Source organism: Rutidosis leptorrhynchoides, chromosome 5, assembly GCF_046630445.1.
Source record: "Rutidosis leptorrhynchoides isolate AG116_Rl617_1_P2 chromosome 5, CSIRO_AGI_Rlap_v1, whole genome shotgun sequence".
NCBI classification, from domain to species: Eukaryota; Viridiplantae; Streptophyta; class Magnoliopsida; order Asterales; family Asteraceae; genus Rutidosis; species Rutidosis leptorrhynchoides.
Genome location: NC_092337.1, coordinates 438830534 through 438840414, shown reverse-complemented (window position 1 = coordinate 438840414; position 9881 = coordinate 438830534). Strand labels below are relative to the sequence as shown.

Below are 9881 nucleotides of genomic sequence, written 5' to 3'. Positions count from 1 at the left end.
CTTTTTTGTACATTAACAAGGCTTGTTGTTAGAAAAATCTTTATCTTTATTCCTTATATATATTACTCGGTATATAAAATAAGACCAATGATTTTTTTTCACTATGATTGTTATTTCGCTTTTTAACGACTAAAATGACATTAAAACACTGCTAAGGAGCTTTAAAAATTTTTCACTATTATTTGTTGATAAAAAATTTCACAATAATTGTTGAAAGATTCACCATATATTACACTATAATTATGATAAATTTAACTTACGTATAATTTTGATTTGAGTCTATCAAAATATAGATATATAATTTGATACCAACATAAACCAATGACAAATTAATTTTAATTAGAGCATAATAATAACATACTGATATATAGTAATATACATAATACAACTAGTTGATCACATGCCAATTTGATCATTGGTGTGTCGTTCTTTCAAGTTGGACATGCCAAGACCCTAAAAAATTGGAGTAATTAGTAATTTTTAACTGATTAAGTGTATGTGTTAATGGACTCGTGTTGTATGTATTTATTTGGACAAATGACCCATATATATTACTTAAAAAATGAGTTTGCATTGGATCTGGTGCATATTTGATGATGATGATTCATGTATGTTGATTTAGGTAACTTGATAACCAAATATGGTATCGGATCAGGCAAGTAGCTAGGCAACCCCATTTATGCTCCACTAGTCATGTGAAATAACAGCTTTTAAGAATGATTCCATCCACTCTAATCTTGTGTTCACAACAAATTAATTATGCAAAAGTGATCATTAGCATCTACTTACATAACTTGGGCCATTGGTAATTCAGTTGCTTGTCCTTAATTCTGCCCTTTTCCTTTTTACCTAGACAGGGGCAGTTGCCCCCTCATAAACTTACAAATTACGTTATTAATGACATTTCAACATTTTTTTCCCCATGAAACTATGGAAATCCTAATCTGTGAATATTGGAGTGTCGATGACTCGATGATTGATCTATGGCGTCTTATTTTACACTCTAATTAAGCTTTTTGATCAACAAATCTAATTATATGTTGAATAATCAAAATTCAGTAAAGATTACTTTATTATTGATACGGTATTTGTACATTACATAAAAACCTATGCCCAAGATCGAATTTGGGCCTAATAATATCTAACCCTAATTTATAGTCTAATACTATACTATATACCGTATACATAAACTGTTAGATGGTCATAATCAAATGAATGTTATGATTCATAGCTTTCATTATACAAAATCTTACTAGAACCTTATGAGTGATTAGGTTAGTGTATATGTTCATATCATTAAAGGTGCAACATGATCAAAGGACAACTATCTTCATTTCTAATGTATTAGTGGTGAAATAGAATTGTGTAAATGGGTAACGGATAATGATTTTTTCTGTTCAGACCTTTAGACCTTGTCGGAAAATATAAATCAATCATATAAACTTCTTACGCTAGATATATAATTTTCTTTTAAACCAATTGAAAGTAATAATGAAAAGGCCTACAAGACTTATGTTAAGGCAAAGTGGAATTACTTAGATATCTAAAAATGAAAATCTGTTTCACAAGTTATCAACTCCCAAAACATTTAAAACATAATACCATAGGCTACTTTGGTCAAGGAGCTACAAAATTGTTGTAATGTGTTTCTTAATGGAGAAACAGAGTGAAATTCTGCTGTTATAAAACAAAGATTTCAATTATCATAACGTTAAACAAACATAAACTTGTTACAACAGACGCTCTCAACGGCTAGGCGCCACTCTCTTTCTGAGTTATTCCAGCTTTTTCATGATCTCGTGACGCCGTGAACAAACAAAATGTCCATAACTTTTTTTTTTTTTTTAAATTAATCATCACAATAAACAACACAATAACAAGCAAATTATATGACATACATGTCTATCTCACATCAAACACTTACATTCACCCAAAGTAAAGACATCTCAATTTATTAGTATTACAGGAAGCTATATGCATCTCATATATACCCTGCATTTCACTAGCTGACCTGGCACCACTTAACGACGAAAGCTTCGAACCTCACGTGGTAGCTCTCCCTCAGGGGCTTCAAGTTTGACCAAAGTGTAAACTCCTGCTCCAGTAAGGGCTCCAAGTGTAGGTGCCAATAAGTACACCCATAAATCCTTGTAGTTCCCTGTTGCAATCGCTGGACCCAGTGTACGTACTGGATTCATCGATGCACCACTTGATGGCCTGCCATTAATTTAATTTTTTATTTCGTTAGTTAATCGGGGGACACGAGGGTATTCACGAATAATGTGTATGAAGTAGTTAATTAACCGTACCCTGCAACAAGAATGTTTAGCAAAACAGTAGCTCCAACTGCAATACCTGCCAATTCTCCCACCTGAATAAATATACACATCCATCAATGAGATTACAACAACATATACTCCGTCCGTCCCAATTTAACTGTCCTCCAACAAAAAACTCACAATTCAAGAAATGTCATTATTACACTCTATTTTTTTTAACTTTACAATTTTCCTTTAATTAATTAATTATGGACGATATAGTAAATTTGATTAAACTTACTTTCCAGATTTGGTAGTGGATAATAATATGGGACATTCCGAAATGAACTAGTGGACTATATATAAATATGACGAGGACATAAAATAATACGGAGTATTAGGAAATATTAATATATCATGTGTTTTAAGTAAATAAAACATAGATTATACGTACAGCGCGAGTATCAGTAGCAACGGCTGTGACAACAAACAGAAGATTAAACGTAATGATGAACTCAAGCACAAAAGCTTGACCAGTGCTGACATCAGCATGAGGAACAGTGACACCACCAGACATGAACGGATGAAAAACGCCTTTTAGAGCAAAAGAAGCACATATCGAAGCTGATACTTGTGCTAAGATGTATGCAGGGACCTGGGCCCACGGGAAATGGCGTAATGCTGCAAATGCAATCGTTAAAGACGGGTTTAAATGAGCTCCTGAAATATGACCTGTTGATAAAATTATAATCATCACTGCTAGCCCTGCACACGCTGCGTTCCCAATTAGTGACTCTGTTCCTGAGTATTTTTGGTTCACGATTGGCCCTGCTGTTGCGGCGAATATTAGTATAAACGTTCCCACAAATTCTGCGCCCAACTGCATATATATATATACCCACAGTGCAATCAAAATTTGAACTTTGTTGTCACACTAAACACCATTTACTAGCCAATTCGTATATCAAATTGACCCATTTACTCATTTAGATCGAATGTAGGTTACCTTTCGGGTGAGAGAGACGTCTGGAGAAGGGAACTCGGTGAAGCAAGTGTGATGTGCACCGAACGATGGTGCAGCAAGAGGCAAACACTGGCAACGTGGCATTGACTTGCGGTCATACGAGAACGAGTCGACTCGCATAGATGTAAATAACGGACCACCCGGTGTTCCGGGTGTTGGTGGTGCTGATACTGGTGGTGTTTGTCCATCCTTACCTTCCATTTTCTTTCCTTTCTTTCCGTTTTTTTCTTTTTTATTTTTTTTATTTTTTTGGGTTTTTTAGTGGAGAAATGGAGGGATAGGGTGAAGTTTACATACTGGGGAGATTTTTATAAATGTTTGAATTAAGGAAGGGAAAGTGTGAAGGTAGCCAGGATAACAAACAAATGTACTAGATGATCTACACTTGCAGTTTTAAAACTGTAATCATATATTGTAGCTTTTGTGAAATGTAGTTTTGAAAGGAGATTAGTATATATAAGATAGATGTTTTAATAACTGTATGATTAAAGAAAAGGAAGAAGCTAGTAATTAATTGAAGTTAAAGATGAGTGATGTTTATATAGTGCTGAAGATGTGTGTTTAAATAAGGAAAAATTGGAACATGCTGATGAATTGGGTGAATGGGTTTGTAATGGGTCAAGTATCCATATAATTATTTTTTAGTATTTTTTTTAAACGTAGCGCCTGTCATTAATATGCATAAGTATCGTACATAGCGATTAGTTATTAGGTCTAAATTGACAGTTATGTAATTGTAAAATAATATATTCGAGTTAACAACAAATCAGCTAAGATTAATTAAGAATAATTCTTATTTTTATTATATTATAAGTATGTATGAATACTTAGGGTAAGTGCAGAGAATGAGAAGGTCAACTCTTGGCAATCATCTAACAACACCACCTCTCTATATCTTCATCTTTATTTTAGTTTTTTCATTATTTGAAACAAATAAATCAAATCATATCTCACATTTCCTTTTGAGAGATGTGATTCTTGAAATTATGGCTTTATGAATTTAACTAAAGGTGTTATTCTTTCTGGCAAATTTTTTTTTTTTTTTTTTTTTTTATTTTTTTTTTTGAAAGGCAAATAGGAATTTTATTAAACTTTCAAGAGCAAGTACATGGATGGGATCAGCATGCGAAAAGCATACCGTACTTTCTGGCAAAAATAACAAAAACTATATAATTAAGGCAATTTTATCGAATGATGAAAGAGGTCAATAAGTATGGAGAGTAAAGGTGAGTTGGTGACTGTTACAATAGTGTGCTTTCACTAATTTAAATATACCAACCATATAACTCAACTGAAACTACTGTACTATACAACAAAAGCTCCTGACAAAAACATAAAGAACATTGAACTACAAAATGCTAAAATCAAACCAACTAATGATGCAACCAACCAACTAAGACCCATATTTTGTTAGTAAAACCTACCTAAATAAGGCCAAACAAGTGACACAACTACCACCTACGCAGTTTGCACCATATTTCTTTCTAAAATTCATAAAACTGACTGAAATAAAATAATCCATTAATACCATGCTTTAAGTTATTGTACATTAAAGCAATATAATACATAATTGATGGTGTACGACTAATTTTAATAGTGTACAACTACAAATCACCAGTTTGTTATGGATGTGATTCATAACATAATGATCATCTCATCTTTTTCAAATTCGTACGTAGTATTATACAAAACAATTATTGAAACATATAATAATTTATACAATATACACGTATATGCCTTTAATTATTAATTGGCCACCCTTATGATTAACTAGCTATTTCTTATTGCACTTTCTTCCCACTCCCATGGTCATCAAATCATCATATCATAAAATATTCTCTTTAAATTGATGGTCATATTTTTTTCTAAACTATACAAATGTCCCTACCCCCATCACACTCTGTCGGCAAGTTTTGACTTTTGTTGCTCATTACATATAATTTAACCATTTGTACCACTATTAAACCGTGCAAATACATCATCATGATCTTGAAATTATGGGCAAGAAGGATCTGTTGTTTTCTAATACCTTTTTCTTTGTCTTGTCAAGAAACTTTCTTTATATAACTTCACTTAAAATAACCGCCTCTATATGCATTGTAGAGCCAATCTTTCATTAGGATGTAACTAATACATTAGACGTTAGGTGGCTAATTCTCTTTGAAGCATCTCAAGTTCGAATCTTGGGATGACCAAGGAAAGGGAAGGATTGGAAACAGCCATGGAATATTTCTTAATAGACTGCGTACATTAAAATATGGGGTTGGATTACTAGTCCTTCCCGGATAACCCGAACAGGAAAATCTTACAACTTTTTGGCTAACTGTCTTTAGCAAAAACATCACTATATGATGGTATTTCATACTAGTAACTTTGATAAATTGTACTGTAATACCCATCACCGGAAATTTAAACAGCCAACCATAAGCAATACCGTGTGAATTCGACAATTCACTTATTACTCGGAAAGAGCCTAAAAAGCAAATGCATCATTATTATAATAAACTTAATAATGTGAAGTTGTGGTGGTGGTGTTATAATAAAATCAAATGCAACATTATTGTATAGCATCTTTATTTATTGACTAAAACTTCAGCTTAAACAAAATACCACAAGAAAAAGGAAGACACATCATATAATATAGCAATCTAAACTATAAAATGTATATAGACATAAAGTGTGTACCTTGAACTCAATAAACTAAGGTAACCAAATATACATCCAAAACCAAACTACCAAAAAGGCAGGGAAATTCTTGATTGTATTGGATCTGGTGCATATTTGACGATTCTGCTAAATTAAATTCATAACTTAAGAATAAAATTTGGTAGTATTACATCTAATTCAGGCTCCACCACTCAAGTTAAAATGATTGCTATTTAGAATGATGAAATAAACCACTAATGCAAAAGTCATTAGCACTATACACTACAGTATACATAAACTTCCAGAACTACTAATCATAGGTCATTACTCATTAGCATAATACATGACACAGTATACAGGAAGAAACTACTAATCTCTCACTAATTAACCTGACGATGATTTATTACTACAGACGCTATGAATGGATCTTAGAATCAGTCTAACTTGATCTAAAGACGAAAAACAATAGACCTGGGCTTAATCGAATAACGGGTTGTTCACGGGACCGAATTAGTCGAACCTAGACTTCAATCTAGATTAGAACAACACCTAGAATGTGTTATTCGGTGGGTTGGACGTCTGGGAACAATGACAATCGACATCAATTGGTTAGGGTTTCTTAGGGTGTGTAAACTATCAATGAAACCCGAAACCCGTATATATACTGTTTGCAGTAACAATCGGTCGACTGACTCCGTCAGTCGGTCAACTGTCTTGTTAAGTTAACCGATGATTAACTTACACCGACCTTACATTGTCGACCGAAAGTGTCATCAGTCGATGACTGTTTTGTCAGTTTAACTAGTGATTAAACATTCACGGACAATATCCAACATTCAATAGTCACAATACAAAGTTCAAGGTTACATGACTGAAATACACAATAGTGTTCATAGAACTAGGGATTACAAATGGGAGGTGATACCCTTACATACTCATTTTTGATCCATACACACCTAAGTTACTATTATACCCTTACTTACAATAATGGAAGTTCAACTCCCTAGACAAACTTAGGAATATAATTGTAAGTTTTATGGTACAAAGTGTGTATGGTTCCAAACTGGGTGTGACCTTCCATTACAAATATGCACTAACAATTACATTCGTTAATAGTCTAAAGAGAGGAACTTGTTATTCAAGTTTGTGCAATCAATATAAAAACATCTTAGTACAACCTATTGCATATGATATTTAAAGTACAGTTCTTATGTTACGTTATTCTCATTCGAAGTTAAACACAAGTTTCGTAAGAGACAGGTACACCGCATACAAAGAAACGAGACTCGTGCCAACTGATAACAACAAACTACAAATAAACTGAAAGCATCTTACATCAGATCTTATCATGTAGATAAGCAGAATAAGTCAATGCTGTTATACTGATTGAAACGGCTAACAAAAGACCTGCAGGAACTAATTTCCCCGTGTTAGCAAACCGGATCCCTGCAGCAAAATTAGCAAAATTAGCAAAATTATACGATTTGATTAAGGTGTGAGGTTATATAGTAAACACTTTTTAAACGCATTTACCAAATATAACTGCGAAAAGGAGAGAAGCTCCAAATGCAACTGCATCGCCTAGTTCCTTAGTCTCGGGTGATTGCATAAGATAGTATGCCTGCCAGAAAAAAAAACCATATATAGCACATTTTAATATTATATTATATATCAAATTCAATAAAATGTTGCAGGAGTAATGCAATGAGAACTAAAGAAAAATTAACAGGGGAGCACTTACAGCAGACATAAGGACGGCCCCAGTAAGCCCGCCAAAAAGCGACCCTTTGCTTCCTGATTTATTATCTGTTACAGAAATATAAAGTCAAACCAAAGAAATATATATAATGCCCAAATGAATATCCATCAATATTTGGTTAATTTTGAAAACAATGTCCGCCTTCAGAATCACATACCTAGTTTATCTTTCTGCTGCTAGTAACATATTTTTACAGAAACTGCATATATTTTACACATAGACAGGGTTGGAAATTCGGGTCGGGTTGGCGGATCAAAAGAACCCAACCTGGACATGACCCGCATAACTTGTTTAGGTAAACAAATAAAACCTGCTTGCGAGTTGGTTTCAGTTTTAAGAGTTGATTTCAAGTCAAACTTGGGCTAGGTTGGTTTCAGGCAATTTTGAGAGTTGGTTTCAATTCTAAAAATTTATTTCAGTTTCAGCAGGTCGACCCATTCACCAGAACCCGACATTTAAACAAAAAGGGTTAATTAGTTTCAGGCCATGACTAAAATTTCCACCCAAATCATTTTCCCAACAATTTAATACTCCGTATTACTTATTAATATTAATTTATTTATTTATTTATTTATTAATAAAAGAATAGCATACCCTAACACTACAGATTTTCAATTGTATGAACATTTGTTAATGTAACTTACAGGCAAAAAGACCGCCGCCGAGAAGAAGAACAGCATAACCTGCAGAAGCAACCGGTGCAAAATCTTGTACAGCAAGTTGGGACTTGCAAATATGGCTACTCTTTGATCTTGAATTCGACAAGTACGAGGGAAACTTCCTTAAACTCTGTCGGACCTTGCAACTACCCACAAAACTTGATTCGATTCCGGTTGTCGGTAACTCTATTACACCACCCCCGGTACTTGCGTTTCTTCTAACATTAGTTACATTATTTTTTTGAGAAACAATATGATTTGGAGTGAATCCGAGTAATTGATGAGACTGAATTACGGATACCATGTTTCCTAGGTTTTTTTCTTCTTTTTTTTACCAATTTAGTCTGTGATAACTGAAAATAGGGATTCGTAAACTGGACTACACCCAACTCGTACCCATTTCTTTATTAATTAATTAAAATATGTAAATATATAAATATATAAGTAATATATTCTGTTGGATAAATGGATAGCGAATAGCTGATTTAATAACAAAATACGGAGAATTAATTAATTGATAGCAAAAAAAAAAAAAAAAAAAAAAAAAAAAAAAAAAACTGTGCGCATCCACCTCAGAAAATTAGTTAATAACTGCAGTAATATCTTTTATATGTGTATGTGTATGTGTATGTATTGTATCGGGGGCACAGGATCATATAACATTATAACGTGTGTTACTCTGAATTAGGGAATTGGGGAACTGAGAAATTTAATGTTGGTTACACCTGGATGGAGTACATGTTATGAAGAGAATGACTAAGCATTTTGTTACATGTGTAAAATAGTAGAGTTCAATTTAGAATATCTGAAAATTATAAAATTTAAATCTTAAAATATTCGGAAGTTTGATATCTCAAATATACGAACCTATAATTCCGGATAATGATTTCAAATTTCGAATTCTATTCTAATATCCACATAATTGAAAAACACACAAGTCATTGTGTCTATCCGAAGTAGGAAGAGATGAAGACGAATAATTTTAACGTAAAAGTAAGTAAGAAGTACGTAAATTAAAAGAGGTGAATATGAGAAGGAAAAATAAAAATATTTTGATTGGAGTAACCTCATACTACGTACTAAATTATCTTGTAAATGTTACGAAGTATATTATAGTGATTTTATAATTCTTTTCATGAAATGAAATGACCATATTTATGTTCTAAGTCACGGAATCATATTCAACGAACAACATTAGTGACTGTTAGACCATATATAAAAGGTCCGTAAGTTTGAGGTGTCAGATGAGGTGTAGCCAACATTGCAAAATTGACAAAAAATGAAGGAGCCTAACATTGCGTCAGTTTTGGGCATCAGTTGGACTTCTGATACAAAAAAAAAAAAAGAAAAAAAAAAAAAATCGTTACTTCCTCCTTCAACCAATCACTGATTTTTCCGATTAATAAATATATATTTTTATAATTAATTTATTTTTTCCCAACTAATTTTCAATCAGATTTTTACCACATCTCCCTACTCAATATTTGCCCCAAATAAACTAACACGACGTTTAACAAATGTTTGAAACTAACACT

General features: G+C 32.9%; 2 protein-coding genes across 2 annotated transcripts; both read right to left on the bottom strand.

Annotated features, from left to right (window-relative positions):
* Positions 1 to 1649: 1649 nt before the first annotated feature.
* Positions 1650 to 3557, bottom strand: LOC139847298 (probable aquaporin NIP5-1). Its single transcript, XM_071836973.1, has 4 exons — positions 3265 to 3557; positions 2713 to 3138; positions 2310 to 2371; positions 1650 to 2217 (listed from the first exon to the last, which is right to left on the bottom strand). The coding sequence occupies exons 1-4, from the start codon at positions 3481 to 3483 to the stop codon at positions 2022 to 2024; spliced, it is 903 nt and encodes a 300-aa protein (XP_071693074.1). The 5' UTR covers positions 3484 to 3557; the 3' UTR covers positions 1650 to 2021.
* Positions 3558 to 6832: 3275 nt separating this feature from the next.
* LOC139847144 (protein FATTY ACID EXPORT 4, chloroplastic) lies at positions 6833 to 8874 on the bottom strand. Its single transcript, XM_071836761.1, has 4 exons — positions 8332 to 8874; positions 7670 to 7734; positions 7462 to 7549; positions 6833 to 7374 (listed from the first exon to the last, which is right to left on the bottom strand). Exons 1-4 carry the CDS (start codon positions 8648 to 8650, stop codon positions 7265 to 7267), a joined length of 582 nt encoding a protein of 193 aa, XP_071692862.1. The 5' UTR covers positions 8651 to 8874; the 3' UTR covers positions 6833 to 7264.
* Between the last annotated feature and the right edge of the window lie 1007 nt (positions 8875 to 9881).

Coding starts and splice junctions, on each gene's coding strand:
- LOC139847144 (XM_071836761.1), bottom strand. CDS start 8,650: ATGGTATCCGTAATTCAGTCTCATCAATTACTCGGATTCACTCCAAAT. Junction 7,735..8,331: donor CGGCGGCGGTCTTTTTGCCT/GTAAGTTACATT, acceptor TTTCTGTAACAG/ATAATAAATCAGGAAGCAAA. Junction 7,550..7,669: donor GGGCCGTCCTTATGTCTGCT/GTAAGTGCTCCC, acceptor TTTTTCTGGCAG/GCATACTATCTTATGCAATC.
- LOC139847298 (XM_071836973.1), bottom strand. CDS start 3,483: ATGGAAGGTAAGGATGGACAAACACCACCAGTATCAGCACCACCAACA. Junction 2,372..2,712: donor TTGCTACTGATACTCGCGCT/GTACGTATAATC, acceptor ATATTTATTCAG/GTGGGAGAATTGGCAGGTAT. Junction 2,218..2,309: donor CTAAACATTCTTGTTGCAGG/GTACGGTTAATT, acceptor AATTAATGGCAG/GCCATCAAGTGGTGCATCGA.